Source organism: Mustela putorius, unplaced genomic scaffold (genome assembly GCF_011764305.1).
Source record: "Mustela putorius furo isolate JIRA1106 unplaced genomic scaffold, ASM1176430v1.1 tig00000129_pilon_pilon_pilon, whole genome shotgun sequence".
NCBI lineage: Eukaryota > Metazoa > Chordata > Mammalia > Carnivora > Mustelidae > Mustela > Mustela putorius.
In genome coordinates, this window is record NW_025421290.1 from 23,860,568 (window position 1) to 23,881,771 (window position 21,204).

General features: G+C 37.7%; 1 protein-coding gene across 4 annotated transcripts in view; it reads left to right on the plus strand.

The window, feature by feature from the left end:
• The first annotated feature begins 1,292 nt into the window (after positions 1-1,292).
• CATSPERB (cation channel sperm associated auxiliary subunit beta) overlaps positions 1,293-21,204 on the plus strand; it is a 120,945-nt gene continuing 101,033 nt past the window's right edge. For 2 of the 4 annotated variants that reach the window (XM_013057593.2, XM_045071191.1), the window contains exons 1-5: positions 1,294-2,190; positions 5,168-5,246; positions 7,024-7,112; positions 8,816-8,956; positions 13,006-13,066. In XM_013057593.2, coding sequence (XP_012913047.1) covers positions 5,168-5,246; positions 7,024-7,112; positions 8,816-8,956; positions 13,006-13,066 — 370 coding nt within the window. In that variant the 5' untranslated portion in view covers positions 1,294-2,190. Of the gene's footprint in view, positions 2,191-5,167; positions 5,247-7,023; positions 7,113-8,815; positions 8,957-13,005; positions 13,067-21,204 lie in introns of all 4 variants that reach the window. The other 2 variants (XR_001179922.2, XM_045071187.1) reach the window with 2 other exon arrangements.

The window sequence follows — 21,204 nt, forward strand, 5'->3', positions numbered from 1 at the left end:
TGACAGAGATCACAAGTAGGCAGAGAGGCAGGCAGAAAGAGATGAGAAGCAGACTCCCCACTGAGTAGAGAGCCCGATGTGGGACTCGATCCCAGGACCCTGGGATCATGACCCGAGCCGAAGGCAGAGGCTTTAACCCACTCAGCCACCCAGGTGCCCTGACTGTTGGTTTATACGTAATTAATTTCCCTGTATTTGTTTGTATTTTTCCAATTTTGCATTATGAGCACTTTTATAGTCAGAAAAAAAATTTGCGAAGAAAAAAAATAGTGATCCTTCTTCTAACTAACACCTTCCCTGGTTCCCAAACCTCCTAACTAGATACGCGGTGCCTGACTTATGGTTTTTTTTTTTTTTTTAAAGATTTTTATTTATTTGACAGACAGATCACAAGTAGGCAGAGAGGCAGGCAGAGAGAGGAGGAGGAGGCAGGCTCCCTGCTGAGCAGAGAGTCTGATGTGAGGCTTGATCCCAGGACCCTGGGACCATGACCTGAGCCAAAGGCAGAGGCTTTAACGACTGAGCCACCCAGGCACCCCCTGACTTGTGTTTTGGGGGAAGAACATCTATCATTGTGCTGCTATGGGTAAATCACCTGCCTGGGAGTTCTCTTGGCACTCATTCACCTCAAAGTTAATTCATCAGTAAGTCTGACTGAAGCAGATGCTTATGTTCTAGGGAAGGAAAGCATTACTCAATGGGGGAGGGGGGAGGAAGCTTTACATGGGGACAAACAGGGAAAGGAAACAAAGGTGTTGCTGGGGCAAAAGAGGGCGATGTCACCTGCTTCATAAATTTCTTGAGGGCCATCAGCGTATACAACCCTGCTCAGACGTTCCTATTTTGATGCAGTCCAGGGAAGCAGCTTACTACAGAGTTGCTACAGAGACCAGAAATTACAGCTTGCTTCCAGAAGAAAGCTTCATCACCTTCTGTCGTCAGAAACCAGCAACAAAAAGGAGCCCAGTTTTCTAATGACTTTCTATGACAGAAAAAGCATTTTGTTGAGTTATGCACATGATTCTAGATTGAGGAATAACTTTCTTCTTTAGGTCAAGGTCACAAGAAAAGGTAAGAGAAAAGTGTTTTGTTTTGTTTTTTTAAGATTCATTCACTTATTAGAATGTGTGTGTGTGTGTGTGTGTGTGTGTGTGCGCACGGGGTTGTAGAGAGACAGAGGAAGAGAGAGAGAGATAGAGTCTCAAGCAGACTCTGCGTTGAGCACAGAGCCTGAACTGGAGGTCAATTCCAGGACACTGGGATCATGATCTGAGCCAAAACCAAGAGTTGAACACTCAACCGACTGAGCCATCCAGGCACCCTAAGGAAAGTGTTTCTTCTATAGGCTCTTCCAGGAATAGATGAAACCCACACACTAGCAGATTCTACATGGCCTTTTGAAAGGATGTCTGCAGGAGAGCATAAGTGTAAGACAGGTTTTATCATCATTATTAAAGAAATTGCTAGCTCCTGTGACCATTCATGCCTTGTCAGGGTGCTTAGTAAGTCACACAGGGCAGACTAAGTAGATTTAATCAACCAGACAAGGGACATTCACAGAGAACAGACTGGCAGATCACTTGGTCTTGCTGATTCCCACACATACACGGCTCGTTCTCATCCTTGGACTTTGTGGGTTTACTTATCCTGCTTACCCTGTCAACAAGGTCTTCTTTAATTTTCTAAAGTCCCAATCTTCCTTGAAGACACAGTTAGGAAGCTCTCTTTAACAGCTTTTCTTCCCTTAGACCACATGGTATGTAGTTGGCATTTCTTTTTAGCATTTATGTTTTTTCTCAGACACTCAGTAGTCCCACTGAGGATTTTTGGATTTTGAAAATAGTCATATGTAGGTTTCTGAGCCTTCCTGGCAGATGTATTAGAGATGGTAGGTTTGGAGAAACGCCACCTCTTAGATTTTTAGAGAAAATGACCTTTGGTACTCTGGAGGAGGCAGTTAATTGGAAATTCCAACTGCCTACCCTTTAGATTTTCTAAGCCTGCTTCTGTACTTGGTAGCAGCTGATTGGCTGTTACCAAAGTTAGTGGACTACTAAGCCAGTAAACTGAAACCTCAGACCTTGGTCTTCTTTCGCAGCCTGGATGGAAGAAAGCTTGGGAAAATACGAAAAAGAAAAGTGCAACTAGTCGGTCATCCTATTGGAGGCAATCACAGTAAGAAATATTAAAGTAAGGGCCCTGCTATAGTACCTATTGATAATGTAATCACTAGTCTATAACAGAGTGACTAAAAATGAATCAGATGGTCGAAAACGTAGGTTCCTTCTTTGGGGGCAATTCTCAGTATTTTTTTTTTTTTTTTTTTTTTTTTTTGGTGCTAGAGAATAGAAATACCCAGATATGTGACTTACATCTGGCCATTATATAGAATTCATCATTATTAAATGGGATGGGTAACTGGAGGTAATTTTACTGCTAATAGAGTGAGTAAGGAATGGGGTGAGGATAAAGCCGCTGCTTCAGTTCATCAAGACATGGATTCAGAGCTAGTATTTATCAATTGCTGAGTCTATGTAAAGCAGCTGTTAGATGTCTAAAGTATGTTACTCGTTCAGTTCTCACAACGACACCGTGAAGTAGCTGTTATCCCTATTTTACTGAATGAAGAAGTTAAGTAATTGTCCAAAGATCAAACATCCTAATGGACAGAGCCAATCTTAGGCCACAGTCAGTGCCTCCTCTCTAACCAGGAGATGGTTGGTTGTTGAAAGCAGGTGGTACAAAATTGAGCAAACTTGTGAAAGTTTGCAAGAGAATTATGGGGGACACAGTAAGCAGTTTTGGTGAGAGGTCAAGTCTACTCAAATCCTTCATATCTTTGTTTTTGAATGTTCATTTTGTGGCATCCTAGTCAGCTGCCTAAATCTTTTGAATTGGGAGATCTTGGTGTAAGCCTGGCTCTGTTACTAGCTAGTGATGGACTTTCGACATGTAACTTCGGGTCTCATATATTAACTCTAAAGTGTTTTCCATGTCTAAATGAAAAAAGAATGAATATGGGCTGAATTACTAGAAGCAGGGAATGTGTAGCTACTAGCAGATCCACAGAGAGCCCAAACATCCTTCCTTAGCTGTCTCTCCCTTCAGTTATGCTCTCTCAGGTTTCCTGCCCTTAATAGAAGCACTTAAAAGCCTTTTAAAGTGGGTTTTTAAGTTCTTGGGTTGAAGAGAGATACAACCAAATCCACTCAAGTGAAATTAGAGATCTTTTTGTATGTATTCATGAGAACTGAACTCAAACAGCTCTAAGGATAATGTAAAAATAAGTCATCCATCCTGGAGCCCTAGAGCACAAATGCATTTAGATCCATTTTTTTAGGGATGAGAAAAAGTGATGGGTTCTTATAATGGTGTTATGTCATTTAATGTGAATGTTTAGTGAACTAATACAAGATTTTCCTGGCAAAGGCACTATTTTCAGCTTGACTGTGATGACTTCTCCAATTAAGGTTAAATTCGTTCTCACACCAAAAATGTAATTGAGCATAGCACCATGCTCATACAGTTTACCCTACTTTTGTTTAGTCTTACCTTGTGAAAACTGTTTTCTTAGGAGACCAAAAAAAAAAAAAAAAAAAGACACCATAGTTCTTCCCTGACCATGTGCTGAAGATGACCAATTTAAAAATCCAATGAATGAGCTTTATGTTGTTGGCTAAATGTATTGAATCAAGCAAAGCCATTTTGAGAGAGGAACAACATCAGTTAAGTTGAATTTACTCAGTAGTTGTCAGGAGCCCCGCAGCATCTGGATTATGCTTCACCTACATCTGGCAAGTCAGTCTGTTACTGTTTCTTGGATGCTGGCAAAAGAGACAAGAACTCCTAGGTCAGAGACAAAGGACTTAATCACTCACAGCAAAAGCAGTAGCCAGAGTTTCAGCATGCTGCTCACCCCAGTTCCCCATGTCCCCCCAATGCCATGGAGCAGCTATCCATCAGGAAAGCTGCATTAGCTTAGTAGGGTTACAAGAGCAAAATACTGCAGGCTGGGTGGCTTAAACAACAGAAGTTTATTGATTCACACTCCTGGACGCTTAAAGTCTGAGTTCAAAGAGCTAGCAGGGTTGGTTCCTTCTGAGGACAGAGAAAAAAGGATGCATTCCAGGCCTCTTTCCTTAGTCATCTTCTCCCTGTGTCTTCACATCGTCTCCCCTTTGCACTTGTCTGTGCCCAAATCTCCTTTTCTTATAAGGACCCCAGTCACATTGGATCAGGGCCCACCCTAATTTTCATTTTAACTTACCACTTTTGTAAAGACCCTATCTCCAAATATGACCACATTCTGAGTACTGGGGGTTAGGACTTCAACAGATCAATTTTTAGGGGAACACATTCCAGCCTGTCAAAGAGGCTTGCTTACACACACAGTGAGGTGAATTATAGGGGAAGAACACTGAGCTTGGGAGATTTACCAGATTTACGCTCCTCTTATCCAAGGGAGATGTTACCTCATCTCTCAAGGATTTTTTAAAAGATTTTATTTTATTTATTGGAGAGAGAATATAAGCAGTGGGAGGGACAGAAGGAGAGGGAGATGCAGACTCCCTGCTGAGCGGACAGCTGGACATGGGGCTCAATCCCAGAACTCCAAGATCATGACCTGGGCCAAAGTTAGACTCTTAACTGACTGAGCCACCCAGGTCCCCTTCATCCCTCAAGGTTTCTTGCCACAAACACAACTCTGAGAAAAGGCCTGGGTAAAAAAATGTATCCAGGACTTTGCATGCTTGGCACATGGGGAGAACACGCAGGGAGGCTCAGGACCCATGTGCATTCATCTCTCTCAAAATGAATGCAGGCAAAATGTCTGATCGAGGTACAGCTCTACTGTCCTCAGTATTTTTCAAGTCAGGCTCTGTTTTACACAGCTGTAGAATTGATCACACCTCCCAACAGTTGTCCACACTGAAGAAAAACCAGAGCCAGAGCTCTTTAGTTTGCAATAGTGATATTTATAAATGTCCTTAATACCAAGTGGGAAGTAAATGTAGAGCTTTGTCAACTGTTACATTGTCACAAAAAAAGGAAATAATTTTAACTTAAAGGAATAGATGACTTCTTTACTATGTAGTTGTTTGTCAAAAAGAAACTAAAAATATGTTCAAAGTGATTGAACAGAAATAATTCTTATTTCTTTCAATAGATGGGATTGCTACTTTTATGTATTATAATTTTACTTCTGAACATACTTGATTTTTCATCAGGAATAATATATAATAAAGGTAAGTTTCAGACTCTTAGACTCTCTTTTTTCTTGTAGGAGTTCTTTATTCCCTTCCTCACTAACAATTAAAATATATTTTTTGGTACTTCTTTACGTTGTCTTTCAATTTTTCCCAGGTATTATTTATTGTGTTTTTGTCCAGAGGTTTCTAATATTGCCATGAACCTATTGTTAATAAGTTGTATACATAGACACCTTAGATATGGAGTTTCATCACTTATAAGTATTAGAATATTTCAAGCTGAAGGAGCATTTCATATTTGAAAAACTTGAATTATTTAATAATTTAAATAGTGTTTTGTTTTTTGGGTTTTTTTTGTTTTGCTTTTTCCTACATGGTTACATCTGGTATGAGCTGTAAACTGAATTATAAGAGAGATTGAGGCTGAAGACAGTTTTCTGAAAGTAATACATTGATTAAATTACCCAGTAGGACTTTTACGGTGGAAATGCTTTGTAAAAGGAATAAGACAAGGCAGTTCACCTCCATGTGTGCATATTGTCTAGATTTTCTAGCATTTTGGACTAGACCTGCTAGAACATAGTAGATGCTTAATTAAAACAATTGTTGACTGACTAAGGAAGAGAAGGATTCGGGCTATCTTCTATTCACAGGTGTGTTGCAGAAATGCTTGAGTCCTGGGATAACTCAAGGATAACGTTGAGTCCTAGGTTCTACTGGGGAATATATAATACAGAGATGGGTATAATCTCAGATTGGAGAGTCACAGGTCAATTTATGAGATTTCAGAGAAGGGAGCATTTACTTCCACCTGAGGAGGTGGTCAGGGAAAGCTTTGCACAAAAGAGGGCAATCAGTCTAGGTCCCCAAAACGAGTAATCTGTGTCTATGCATTTGTGGGGGAGAGGAATTTACAAAGACAACATCAGGGTAAGTGATGGTAAAGTCATGGAAATAGGTAATCATATAATGTGAGGGGAGCAGTAAGGATTTCAGTTTGGCCAGGATGAAGGTATAGAAGAAGTAAACTATGTTAGAAAGATAGGAAACTGGTTCATGTCATAGAATTACTTGCATACCTGGCTGGAATTTGGGCTTTAGCCTAAAGTCATGGAGATGGAGATTGACAGAATGGATAAAACCCCACAGGATCCGACTCTGCTTTCTACAGAGATTCACTTCTGATCAAGATAAGGAGAAGGGATCTTCCTCCCAACCCCTTCTCCAACCTTTTGGGAGAGTAGTCACTTTCCTATCAATAGCTCTCTATTAAAATACAAATTCTCTCTTCAGTCTCTAACCCTTGTTCCTTTTCTGTGCTCACCAAGGACTTTAAGAATCAAGAACTATTTAATATATACATTGCAGAATTTCCAGCTTTGTTTTATCATTGATCAGTAGTTTTGTACCATTGTAGCCAGAAAATGTACTTGTTATGATTTCAGTCTTCTTAGATTTTATATTTGTTATGTCTCTTTTTGGGTGATTTAGCCAGGGGATACTTCTGTGTGCACTTGAGGAAAATGTGTATTCTATTTTTCTTGGATGGAATGTTTAATATATATCTTTCAGAACCATGTAAAGTAAAAAAAAGTTCTTATTGATTTTGCATCTGGATAATGAAATTTGTTGGAAACTTTAAAAAATATTAGAAATGAGTCAAGAACTGGTTTTTGTTCAATACTGAATTTAAAATATAGAATTATAATTCTTACTCTTTTAAAATTATTTTGTCACTTTAAAAAATATGATTCTTTTAATGGAAGTTCTTCTATCAGTGACCTAAAATATGTGTATTTTTTGTATCATTTAGGTGATATGGAGAAACACTTTATGTGTGATAACCAAGGGTTCCCCCAAAAGAAAGAAATAATCAAGTTGTATCTTTCCTCAGATGACTTGGTAAGGTCCCCTAATAGTATGCAACAACCCCTTACAGTCTTTTTAACTCCACGTTGAAAACCAGTAGCACCATACTCTTTTCAAATACCTTCTACTATGTTCAGACTTGGAGAGGTAAAATCCTATGTAAATAATAATCTTTTTTCATTCCATTCCGCTTGGATCAGGTAAAATACTGCATTTAGCCATTAAACAGCCTGGGTGGTTTTGCTTTATTTTTTATTTTTTTAGATACATCCCTTGCCCTTTTTAAAAGGTTTGGTTTGTTGTAATGATCTTTATTTTTTATGGATCTGATTTGTCCTTTGGAAGTTTGACAGATGTAGCCTGTTAGAGAAATTTACTTCATATGACCCAAAGAAAGAATCTTTCCCTTTTATAATGAGTACCACATTGCAGTTGTCATTGGGATAGGGATAATTTTATTTCTTCAGCTCATATAAAGGCATTTAAACACACATAACTCCCCAAGTAAAATAAAATGTACTATTAAGATAGACATCCTGCAAATGCTAACAAAAGAGTAAGCTCAGAAAAAACATACAGATTGCTTGAAAATCTCCGATGAATATAATAAAAAAAAGGACAAATATATTTTCCCCCAAAGTCTTTTTTTTTTTTTAAGATTTTATTTATTTATCTGACAGAGATCACAAGTAGGCAGAGAGGCAGGCAGAGAGAAAGGAGGAAGAGAGCAGAAGAGCAGAGAGCCCTATGTGGGGCTCGATCCCAGGACCTTGGGATCATGACCTGAGCTGAAGGCAGAGGCTTTAACCCACTGAGCCACCCAGGTGCCCCCCCCCAAAGTCTTTTTGGTCTTTAGTTTCCCGTTCCTTCTTGATATGCCAAACATATATTTACTTTTATACTCACAACTGTTGTGAAGTGCATGCCGTTTGAGTCAAAAATACCTTTCCTCTTTGTGATTACATATCATGGAGAAAGATGGGCTTTAGAGGAAGAGAGACCTTCCAAGCTGGGGTCAGATCTTGGAGCTATGCACAGACACACACGGTCTGTGTGCCTTCGGGCAGGATACCTAACCCTGATCATCCCTAGTTTTGTCCTCTTAAATAGAGAATTAACTGTAACTTACCTACATTTTGGATGGTTGTGATATAGTAGTTCTAGAAGTGATATTAGTAGAAATGATGCCTAACATTTATAAAATGTTTATGTGTGTCAGGCATTTTCAGAGTGTTTTATGTTCATGATGACATTTGATCTTCTATAAAATAAGTACTTAAGATTCGTGGAGGAGGACTGAGCCTCCCCTCTTAGATTCAGTACCTGGCACTTGTAAAATAAATGGATGAAAGACAGAATAACAGGAGAAAAATAAAATAAGACAAAATAAAATAAAATAAAATAAAATCAAAGAGGGATTTCTACATATGATGGCAGATGGCTTCTATATTTATTAAATGTAATAACTATATGTCCATTTTTGGACAACGAAGATTATTAGATTAATGAATTGGAAATCTGTTATGACACTGGCATGAAAGATGACTGAGTTCTAGAAATGTGCTTTTTCAAAAGAGATTCCTCCCCCCGCCACTGCCCAGAGACGAGAATTACTGCAGATAGCAGTCTTTGGCAGCATCTATTTTCATAGCTATCCCTCACTTTTAAATTAATGTAGAATATGCTTCTCTCCATCAAATTGTCATTACTTTTTTTTTTTCCCCTCTTTCCCAAAGAAAATCGAGTGCTCTTTCCAATCTGAAAGTGAGCTTACGTCGAAGGAATTTCTAGGTGTGTTCACATCAGGAGGACTTGCTCCGAGTTTGGGAATTATAAATAGTACATATACAGGCATCTTCCACTTCAATTTAACTTTGGTAATAATATTTTATTTTATTCTTTGATATTATTAATAAGAAGCATACTCTCTCTTATAGGATGTGTTTTTTTCAAAAACAACTCCTCCATAATAGCACATCTCTATATGTTTTAAACCTAACAATACAATGTTACACTTTTTGCTTTAAATAGTTTTTAAGAAATTAGCTTGTGTGCTGCTGAAGCAAGCGCTAGTTCTTAAGAAGTTAAGGAAAAAAATATATACGGTTTTTTAGCAGGTCTGTGGGCGATGAATTCTCTGGGAGTTTTATCCCCTCGAAAATATCTTTATTTCACTCTCATTTGGGGGGATAACAAAAAATGTATTTTTATTAAGATATAATTTGCATACCATACAGTTCACCTATTTAAAATGCACAATCAAATGCAATTTAATATAGTCACAGAGTGCGCCAGCATCACTACTATCTAATTTTAGAACATTTCATGACCGTGAAAAGACAGCCCATCCCCATTAACAGTCACTCCCCCGTCCAGATTCTGCTCTCAGATGTAGACAACACTACACTGCGTGGGTCTCTCTGGAGTTGCTTATTAAGAACGTCTCAGAGAAATGAAATCCTACAACACGTCGCTCTCTGTGGGCTTCCCTTCAGTTAGCGTGACCTCTGCACGTTTCGTCCACGTGGAGGAACGTGTCAGGACTTCATTTCTTTTTATTGTCAGATCACATTCCATGGTAACAACACCATGATTTGTTTATCCGTTTGTCAGTGGCTAAACATTTAGGTTGTTTCCACTTTGGGGCTACGATGAATCATGGTGCTATGAATATCTGTGCACAAATCTTTGTGTGGAAATATGGTTTTTTTTTTTTTTTAATCTCTCTTGGGTGCCTACCTGGGAAATCGAGTTGGCAGGTCCTAGGGTAACAGTCTGGTAACTGCCAGGCTGTTTTCCAGAGTGGTTGCACTCTTTTACCTTCCCACCAACATTGTATTAGGGTTCAAATTTCTCCACATCCTCACCCACAGGTGTTATTGTCAGCGTTTGGTGATAATAGTCATCCCAGTGGATGTGAAGAGCTATCTTGTTTGGTTTGGATTTGCAATTCCCTGATGATTAATGATGTTTGGCATTTTTTCCCACATGTTTATTGTCTATTTGAATATCTTCTGTGTGGAGCTATCTATTTAAATTCTTTGTCCATTTTTAATTGGGTGGTCTTTTTATTCTTGTCTTTATATTCTCAGTACGAATCCCCTAGCAGACACATGATTGGCAAATGTTTTTCCCATTTTCTGAGTTGTCTTTTTCCTTGCACAAAAGTTATTTTGATGAAGCCTAATTACACATTTCATTGTTGTTGACCTTGTTCTTTGGTGTCATGTAGGAAGCCATTGCCTAGTCCAATGTCACAGAGATTTACCCTCTCTGTTTTCTCTTAAGAGGTTCATAGTTTTACTTTTTACATGCAGGTCTTTGATCCATTTTGAGTTCATTTTTGTGTGTGGTGTGAGGTTGGGATCCATATGCCTACTTTTGTATGTGGACATCTGTCTTAGCACCATTTGTTGAAAATACTCTTGTTCTTTCCCTACTAAATTGTTTTGGCACCTTTGTTGAAAATCAGTTGACAGTAAAGGTGAGGGTTTATTTCTGGATTCTCAATTCTATTGAATTGATCCATATCTATCCTAGCCAGTTCAATGTTGTCTTGATACTGTTGTTTTGTAGTAAGTTTTTAAATAGGAAGCACAAGTCCTCCAACTTTGTTATTCCTTTTCAAGGTTGTTTTTGCTAGTCTTTACATGAATTTGCTAGCTTCCATATGAATTTTAGGATAAGCTTGTCAATATTTACAAAGAAGCCTGCTGGAATTCGGATAGAGATTGTGTTGAATCTATAGATAAATTTGGGTGGTATTACCATTTTAATAATATTATCTGTCCATCCATGAATATAGGATGTTTTTCTATTTATTTAGATTTTTTAAATTTTCTTACAATGATACTTTGTAGTTTTATAATTCTTTTGTTAATTTTATTCCTAATGTTTTATTCTTTTGTATTATTTTTTCAAAAGATTTTATTTATTTATTTGACAGACAGAGAGAGCACAAGCAGGGGGAGTGGCAGGGAGAAGGAGAGAGAGAAGCAGGCTCCCCCCTAAGCAGGGAGAACAATGCAGGACTTGATCCCAGGACCCTGGGTCCATGACCTGAGCTGAAGGTAGACACTTAACTGACTGAGTCACATATGTGCCCCTCTTTTTTATTCTGCTGTAGAGGGAATTGCTTCCTTAATCTCACCTTCAGATTATTCTTTGCAAGTGTGTAGTAATACAATTAATTTTTATATATTGATCTTGTATCCAACAACCTTACTGAACTCATTTATGAATTCTAATAGTGGTCACTTTGATTTTTTTAATGATATTTTTATCAGATACAGAATTTCTGGTTGACTTCCATTTACTTCCAACATTTTGAGTACATTATTCTGCATTTTGAATATGTGAACTGACACCATTGTTTCTGAATGAGAAGTCAACTATTAATTGTATTTTTTTTAAGATTTTATTTATTTATTCGACAGACAGACATCACAAGTAACTAGAGAGGACAGCGGAGGGGGGAGGGGGGAAGCAGGTTCCCCGCTGAGCAGAGGGCCCAATGCAGGGCTCTATCCCAGGACCCTGGAACCATGACCTGAGCTGAAGGCACCCACTGAGCCACCCAGGCACCCCTATTAATTGTATTATTGTCCCCCGTATGCTACATGCCATTTTCCTCTGCATGCTTCTAAGAGTTCCTCTTTGTATTTACCCAGATTGGGTTTCTCTGGACTTCTTAGATTATAAGTTTATCAAATTTGTAAAGTCTTTAGCCACTATTTCTCTAAAAAAAAATTCTGCTCTTTTCTCTGTCTCTTTTCTTATTGGAACTCTATTATGTACATTTTAGAACATACAATATGGTCCTGGAGATATCTAAGGCTCTGGTCATTTTTCTTTAATCATTTCTCCCGTTGTTCAGATAGAATAATTTCAACTGCTGTATCTCTAAATTCATTGATTGTTTTACCATCTCCAATTTGCTCATCTAGTAAATATTTTATTTCATTATTAAACTTTTTGCCTCATTATTTTCACCTTGTTTTATTGTTATATTTTTCATTTATGTACTGGGATTCCCTATCCATTCTTTCACTAAGACATTTTCTTTAAGCCTATGCACATATTTGTAGAAGCTGCTTTGAAGTCTCCGTCTGCTCTTTGGACTCACTCTGGGTCAGTTTGTCATCTAACTTTTTTTTTTTTTATCAGTTACATGTTTCTCTTTCTTTTCATGTCATATCATTTTGGTTAAAATTGGACATTTAAGATAAGAAGCTGTAGCAATTCTGGATTCTGTTATGTTCTTATGAGATTTTGCTGGGGGGGGGGAATTGTTGGTTGTGGAGTAAAAGGCTCTTTCTTGCCTTGACACAAACTGTAAACTGTCTTGTCTATGTTTCAGCAGCTGTTATCTCTGCTCAATTTTTTAACTTTCATGGTGGTTGTTGTTGTTTTTGTTTGTTGGTTTTTTTTTTAACATGGCCTTTATTGGTCTCCTCTGTACATGTGTTGCCACAGGATTTGGGGAAATTTATAATTAACTCTGAGCTCACCTCTCTTGCAGTTCCTTTGACCCTGGGATTTTCCCCTTAAATCCCCCAATTCTCTGTCTACACCACGCTCTGTTCTCTGACACATCAAGCCAGTAACGCCTCAGTTTTATGCTACCTGAGCACGGTTGCATAGTATGCCACTTTATAGAATTTTACATTATCAATTAACATTTTAGTTATTTCCAGTCTTCTACTATTACAGGCAATGATGAAAAATATTCTTGAATTCATTTTATTTCACAAATATGTGAGTATAATGTAGGATAAATTCTGAACAGTGAAATTTCTGGGTAAAGGGTATATGCATTAGATGTTTTAATTTAATTTTTACTTTTAAAGAAAAGGTGGGATATAACAAAGTAAGTGTTGCCATTGACATTATCAAACACTATATTCTGATGTCTTCTTTATTCAAGTTCAGTGATCGAGCTTACTGGTTGATCAGTATTCCCAGAGAAAACATTACAAAAAATACAGGTAAGAGTGATCTGAACTAATTTTTTTACTCATGGGTCTGGGTTGCCAAAAGTAGCAAATAAAAAACATTTATATTAAAAATTATTTACTATTCCATGTAAGTGACTCATGTCATAGTTGGGACATACATAATAAAAACCATTGTAACTCATCTAAAATTCAAATTAACTGGGGTTCCTATATTTTATCTGGCAATTCTATTATAGATAGATTGGTTTAACACACATAACATTTATACTGTTCTTTATTTAAGTAAACTCATTTTCTAGAAATAACCCAGAAGTTGTAGTATGGAGAAATTCACTTACTAATAGGTTACCTTAAAGTAGTCTGTAATAGGAAACATATTATTTACTATGGAATCTACTATATGTGTTATGCGGTGGCATAGCTTTATATGTTACTATAAATACCCATATGGAAAAAGGAGGAAAATAAAATTCCAGGAGTTATAAGTACAGAGCTAGTGGACTGAGCTAGTAGATCTTGAGGCATGAAATACATTTTCATAGCTTAAAAATGATGGAGGGCATATTATTTTAATATGATGGGTGCAAAAAGTGGAAACCAACTTGGTTTCTTCACGGCAAAAAAAAAAAAAAAGATATTTGTTTTTGTCATGAAGCCCAAAGATAAAAATGCAACCAGGTTATAGGAAGAAATTAAGATTAAGATATGGACAACCATCAAGACTTTTACCTTATTTCTCATTTTGTGTTTTCTATAAGTCTACTTTTATTTTTCTCTCTCTGCTGACTAGCTCTCCATGCTGCCTCATTGCTAGTCAATTTTTGAAAGTATATATTTCCTAGGAGCCAGTCCAATTCCAGATTCCCAGGAGAGTATCTTTAATGGGCCTAGTGTTGATCCAGCACCCACCTGTGTACCAGTCAAATGGGAAGGGACCAGGACAATGGGGATCCTACCGAACAACCCCTCTAGGTACAGGAGTAGTTAAAGGGCATATGGGATTGTGTGTCTTTCAGAGTAAATGTGGGGGGTGGTTAAAGTAAGAAAGGGAGGATAGAAAAGTTTCCATATGAGGAAGTATCAAAGAAAAAATCTGCAAAAGCAGCCTCATTGCTGTAATATCTAATATGAATCAGACCAACACATTTGTCTGTATTCATCTTAATTTTTTCCAAATTAATCTATTGGAAACTTGGTGATATTTTTTTCAAAGAACTCACCTGAAAATTGTACTCCTTTTATTTTTTTTAAATCTAACTTAACTCTCATCAATATTAGGATGGAATGTTCTAGCTCCTTGGCATAATATTGACATGAGTTTGAGAACTGAAAAAATGAAGATCACTTGTTATTTTTGCTCCTTCTAGTAATAAACTATGATTTCAGAAATGCAGTGATTCTAGGGTCACCCAGACAGGAATAATGGTGATCTGAGAACTTAAGTATTTCATATGGAAAGACACCACATGAGCTCTGCCTCTCTTGACACAACTCCCTGGAGTGAGTATAAATAAATATATTTGAGCTCACAATATAATAGGAGAGGACTGCCTAATTAGTAATAAGCTAGAAATCAGGAAAAAATATGTTCAGGGGGAAGGAGACCATACTTGATATTTCATATTTTTTTCTTCCTTAATCATATCTTATCTACTGCTCTGGCATGAATTAAAGTATTATGTAAGCATGACATCTTGGGAAGGGTAGTTGAGGACACATCACCCACAGAGGTAACAAAATAATCATCATAGTAGTAGAACTAGCAGGTTCATCACTATTCTAAACACTTTACCTATACTAACTAATCTATCCCTCACTATGTGCTAGGTACAATTATTATGCCCATTTTCTTTTCTTTCTTCTTCTTCTTCTTCTTCTTTTTTTTTTTTTTAAGATTTATTTATTTATTTGAGAGATGGTAGGGAAAGGCAGAGAAGAGGGAGAGAGTCCCAAGCAGACTGTGTTGAGCTCGGAGCCCGACACAGGGCTTGATCCCACGACCCTGAGATCATAACCTGAGCCAAAATCAAGTTGATCACTTAACCAACTGTACCACCCAGATGCCCCTATCGTGTCCATTTCAAATGATTCAACTGAGACCCATGGAGCCATAGGGAAGTGCAGTGATAGCTAGGAAGTGCCGAAAGCAGCCTGAAGTTTGACAGCTTAAAACTGTTGAAAGTAAGAAGAGTTCCTCTTTGATTTACATCTCATAATTTGTCCTTTTTTAACATTTTAATTAAGGTATAATTTGCATTCAGTAAAATGTACCCTTTTTGAAAAAGCATCTAGTTCTGTAAGTTTGCACAAATGTGTACACTTGTGTAATCACTACAAGTCAAGATACAGAACTGCTCTAGTACCCAACATTATCCCACCCATGGTCAACATCTCCCCATTGTCCAAGCCCCCCATCGCTGTGGATCTATTTTCTTTTCCTGTCGTGTTTGCCTATTCTGGTGAACATATTCATATACGTGGAATCATGGAAAATGCAGCCTTTTGAATCTGGCTTCTTTCACTTAGCGTAATGAATCTGAGATTTCTCTATGTTGTAATTTCTTCCATTTTCTTCCTGGATAGTACTCCGTTGTATGGGTATACAAGAGTTAATTTTATTGACGGGCATTTGGATTTTTACAATTTTTAGCTATTTTGATTAAAGCTGCTACAAGCATAAAGGTTCTTTTGTAAACATAATTTTTTTTGTGTTTGGCTAATACCAAGTAGTAGGGTTGCTGTGTTATATGATAAGTGTAAGTTTAACTTTATAAGAAATTGTCAAACTATTTTCCAAAGTAGCTGTATCATTCTGCATTTTCACCAACAGGTTATCTGAACCCATGCCAGCACTTAATATGTATAAGGGTGTATGTGTGTGCACGCGCGTGTGTGTGTGTAATTTTAGCTATTCTAATAGCTGCATAGAGACATTTAATAATTTTAATTTGCAATTCCCTAATAACTAATGGCATTGAACATTTTTTGTGCTTATTTGCTGTTTGAATTACCTATGCAAATTTTTTGCAAGCTTGTTAATTACTTTGGATCCAAGTCCCTTATCAGATATATGATCTACAAATAGTTTTTTCCTTGTATTTCTTGTATTTTTCATCTCTTAAGAATATCTCTTGAAGATCAGAGTTTTTAATTTTGGTGAAGTCTAATTTATCAGTTTTTATTTTATGGATTACACTTTGGGCATCATAGCTGACTCAAGTTCACAAAGATATTCTCCTATATTTACTTCAAGAAGATTATGGTTCCAAGTTTTATATTTAGGTCTGACTCAATTTGAGCTAATTTGTTATATGGACTGGGCTTATTTGGGGGGGAATACAGATACCCAATTATTCTAGCAGCATTGTTATAAAAACTATTTTGTGTCCATTGTATTACTATTTCTGGGTTCTCCGTCTTTTCACCAGTACCATGTTGTTTTGATTACTTAAGCTTTATCAACAATAAGCTTGTAGGGGCATATGGGTGGTTTAGTGGGTTAAGCCTCTGCGTTTAACTCAGGTCATGATCTCAGGGTCCCGGGATCGAGCCCCGCATCGGGCTCTCTGCTCAGCAGGGATCCTGCTTCCCCTTCTCTCTCTCTGCCTCTCTGCCTACTTGTGATCTCTGTCAAATAAATAAATAAAATCTTAAAAAAAATAAATAATAAGCTTGTAATAAGTAATGTTAATCCTTCAACTTTGATCTTTTTCAAAACCGTTTTGGTTAGTATACTTCTTTTGCCTTTATAAATTTTAGAATAATCTTGTTAGTTCTATTTAAAAATCCCATGGTTTTTAGATTTGGATTGCATTAAATTTGTAGGTTAGAGAGAATTGACATCTTACCACTGAATCTTCCAATCCATGGACACTGTATACCTCTCCATTTATGTATATCTTCTTTGAACTATTTCATCTGGGCTTTGTGGTTTTCAGCACAGAGATATTACACATTTAAAAAAAAGATTTTTATGACTAAATATTTCACATTTTTTGGTATATTATAAGTGGCTCTTTTTAATATTTGAATTTCCAACTGTTCACTTCTAGTATGTAGAAATATGATTGATTTCTGTAAATTGTGTATTTTACAACCTTGTTAAATTCACTTATTGGTTCTAGTAGCTTTTGTATATTCTTTGGTTTTTCGACATAGAAAAATCATTCATCCAGAAAGAGAGAGAATTTCATTTCTTCCTTTCTAGTATGTATTCATTTCTTTCTCTCTTTCTTTTCTTTTCTTTTTTTTTTTTTTTTTTTTTTGGTTCTCATTTATAGTGGTAGGACCTCTAGTACCATGTTTAACAGAAACGATAAGAGGACATCTTAGCCTTGTTTCCAATTTTAGGGGGAAAACATTTAATCTTTCATCATTATGTATAATGTTACTTTGGCATTTTGTAGATGCCCTTTATCATGTTAAGGAAGGTCCCTTCTGTTCCTAGTTTGCAGAATTTTTATCATGAATTGGTGTTAAATCTGTTGAATCTGTTAAATGCTCTTTCTGCATCTGTTGAGAAAATAAGTATTTTCCTCTTCAGTGTGTTGATAAGGTCGGATTTCTTTCTTTCTTTTTTTTAAAAGATCTTATTTATTTATTTGATAGCGAGAGAGAGAGAGAGCAGAGAGAGAGCCAGTGCAGCAGGGGGAGCTGCAGGCAGAGGGAGAGGAAGAAGCAGGCTTACAGAGCAGGGAGCCTGATGTGGGGCTCAGTCCCAGGACCCTGGGATCATGACCTAAGCCAAAGGCAGACTCTCAATGACTGAGCCACTCAGGCACCCCGAGGGTGGATTTGATTAATTCATTTTTGAGTTTTGAGCTAGCCTTACACTCCTAGGATAAACAACTCTTGGTTATGGTGTGTCATCCTTTTTATATATTTTTGGACTCATTTGGCTAGTTTGTTCTCGTGGTTATCAGTCTGGAATTTTACTCCTAAGGTCTTTATCTCCTTTTGGTATCCAATAATGCTATCTTTTTTTATTTTTAAAATTTTTAAAATTATTTTTGTTAGCATATGATGTATTATTTGGCCCAGGGGTACAGGTCTGTGAATCATCAGGCTTATACATCTCACAGCACTCACCATATTTGCTCTGCTGTTTGCTTGCTGCTGATGAACACCAGGGTGGTGCTCAACTTTAAGCTGAAAAAGGACATGCAGGGCTTTGGGGAGGAGTCGAGGTAGCCCATAACAGGGTATAACATCCTGTTCTTTACAGAGCCTCAGATGCTTTAGAATTTTCATCACCCTGGGGAACATCTTCAAGATGTCCTACAGGATCAAGCTGTTTGGCTCTAGACCACCAGATATGAAACTCGGAACACACCTGCGCAGGTGCTGAGTCTCTATCCCTCCATTTCTGATGACTTCAAGAATGTTTTTGATTAGGAAACCACTGATCTTTCCAGAAAGCCGAAGCTCATGGTGGTGGGAAGGGCGGAGGGTGTTTGGCAAGATGCACAAGGCTTCCCAGCCACATTGCTTTTCTTTTCAAAAGTATTTTCACTTTGGTCTCTGAATTGAAATGCTGTCTGCTTAAGGTGTTCCAGGAAGGCTTAAATAAGGGGCTGTGATAGCAGTGCATTCCCCATAGATAAAAGAACATGTCTAGATCATTTTATTGTATTGCAAGTCAAGATTTCACTAGAAAACAGTTTCTGGATATTTCTTGGTTTATTTTTATTAGCCATCTTTTGGATATAAATTACAGGATTTTTAAAAAAGATTTTACTTGTTTTAGAGGGAGGGAGAGAAAGAGTGAGAGCCCCATGTGTGCAAGTATGGGGTGGCGGGGACGGGGACACGGAGGAAGAAGGACAGAGGAAGAAAGAGTCCCAAGCAGACTGTGCCCTGAGAGCAGAGCCCATCCTCTGGAAATCCCATGGCCCTGAGGTCACAACCCAAGCCAAAACCAAGAGTTCCTCGCTCAACAAACTCTGCCACCAGGAGCCCCAAATTATACTGATTTTTAAAAATCATTTTCATCCAGGGATCTGGGTAAAAGGTTGGCTTTTTAATTTTGATTCATGCTCTTTCTTGGACAGGGTTTATGAATAATGAACAAGTTCATTGTTGCTGGGTCCAACAGCACTGCTGGGACCAACAAGGGACCGTGGTTTAAATCCCCCACCCCCTCCAACCCTCCAGATGGGCTCTGCTTGGCAACTCGCTACAGCTGGGGTCAGCCCCAGGACTTTCAGGGTGAAGATTCCCATGGAAGACAGACCCAGAACAGTCAGAAGAGGCAGACAAGAATGTTATGAGAAATTTCCCCTTGAGGCCCTCTGTTCAATAAAGTAACTTCAGGACCTATTAATTGTATGATTACTAGACCGATGGTGATATTGTGACTAACTTCTGAAAGCTAGGGTTTCTGAGTGCTTTTCAAGAGGGCGATTTCAAGGTTGAAAAACAATGAGCCTCATTCTAGGACATACAGCACTTTGCACAGAGGTTTTTTGAAAGGGAGTTCTGGTCTAATTGCCAAAATAGAAATACAGGTGATCATTGCCTGGAACCCCACAGAGCTGTGTGGTGGTTGTGGTTTTTTGAAATCCTGACTTGCAAGGAAACCTGGTGAGAAGGAATATAAGTACATAGGCTTTTACAGAACTAAGTGACCCTGAACATAAAGCTGATTTCTCAAAAGAGAAATGGACAAGTACATAAATAGATAAATATGAGGGAGAGTCCCTCCTATGTTATGGAAAAGGTTTTACAGGGTCCTCTTTACATTAAATGTTTGGTGGGATTCTCCAGGCCAGTGAAAACATGTAGGCCTGAAGTTTTCTTGGTGCGAAAGCTTTTAACCACAAATTCTATTTCCTTTATAGATACGGGGCCTACTCAGGTTTTCTATTTTTTCTTAAGTATGTTTTGTCAGTTTGTATCTTTAAGGAACTTTTCCATTTCATCTACAGTCTTGAATTTATGACACAAGAACTGTTTGTGATATACTCTTATTTTTCCTTAGAAGAGGGAGCCTGCAGTGAGGGTCCCCCATTTCACCTTTAATATGACTTACGTATTGCATTTTTTCTTCTTAGATTAGTCTGACGAGTTCATCAATTTTATAGACCCTTTCAAAGGAGTATCTTTCGATTTCATTGATTGTGAACCTTGTTTTCCTGACCTTTATTTCATTAACATTTATTATTCTACTTACTTTTGGTTTAATCTATGGCTTTTTCTCCCCCAGTTTCTTAAATTTGGAGTCTTTAGATTAGGGGTGAACAAACTACACTTCTGGCCTGCAGCCCATTTTTGTGAACACAGTTTGACTGGAACACAGCCATGTGCGTTAATTTCTGTGTTTGCTGTGGCTGCTTTCAAAAGCACTCCGATGGCAGAGCTGAAGTGTTGGGACAGAGACCCTGCGGCCCATAAAGCCCAAAGTATTTACTACTTGACCCTGTGTAAGGCCATTGCTATCTTTCGACCCCGGCTTCGGATAGGTGATTTGTTTCTTTTATCTGCTATAAATATTTTTCTGCTATATATTTCTCTCTAGCACTGCTTTATCTGCATCTCATAAATTTTGGCTTGTTCGTGCTTTCATTTTCTTTCAATTCAAAATATATTCTAATTCGCCATACTACATTCTCCTTGACCTGTGGTTTTTTAGAAGTACATTGTAAGTGGGGTGGAAGTGTTGCTGGGGGACTCACTCGGTTAAGCATCGTCTGCCTTCAGTGCAGGTCATGATCGTGGAGTCCTGGGATCGAGCCCTGTGCCAGGCTCCCTGCTCAGTGGAGAGCCTGCTTCTCCCTCTGCTTGTGCTCTCCCTGTCTCAATCTTGATCTATATCAAATAAATAAAATCTTTTTAAAAATGTTGTAAGATGTCTAAGTATTTGGGGATTTTCCAGATATCTTTGTTACTGATTTTTTTCTAGATTAATTCTGTGTTCTGAGAACATATTTCATGTGATACTTTGTTAAGATGTTTCCCGTGGTCTAATTGGTGAATCTTATGAGTGCACCTGAAGAAAGTACTTATTCTGCTCTTCTCAGCTGGAGTGTTCTATAAATGTTGGTGAGCTCAGTTGCTTAGTAGTGTTCAGCTTTTCTTTATTCTTACTGATTTTTGTCAATTGCTGAAGAGGAGTGTCGAAATATCCCACATAATTGTGGATTTTTACTTTTCTCTCTTCATTTTTATCA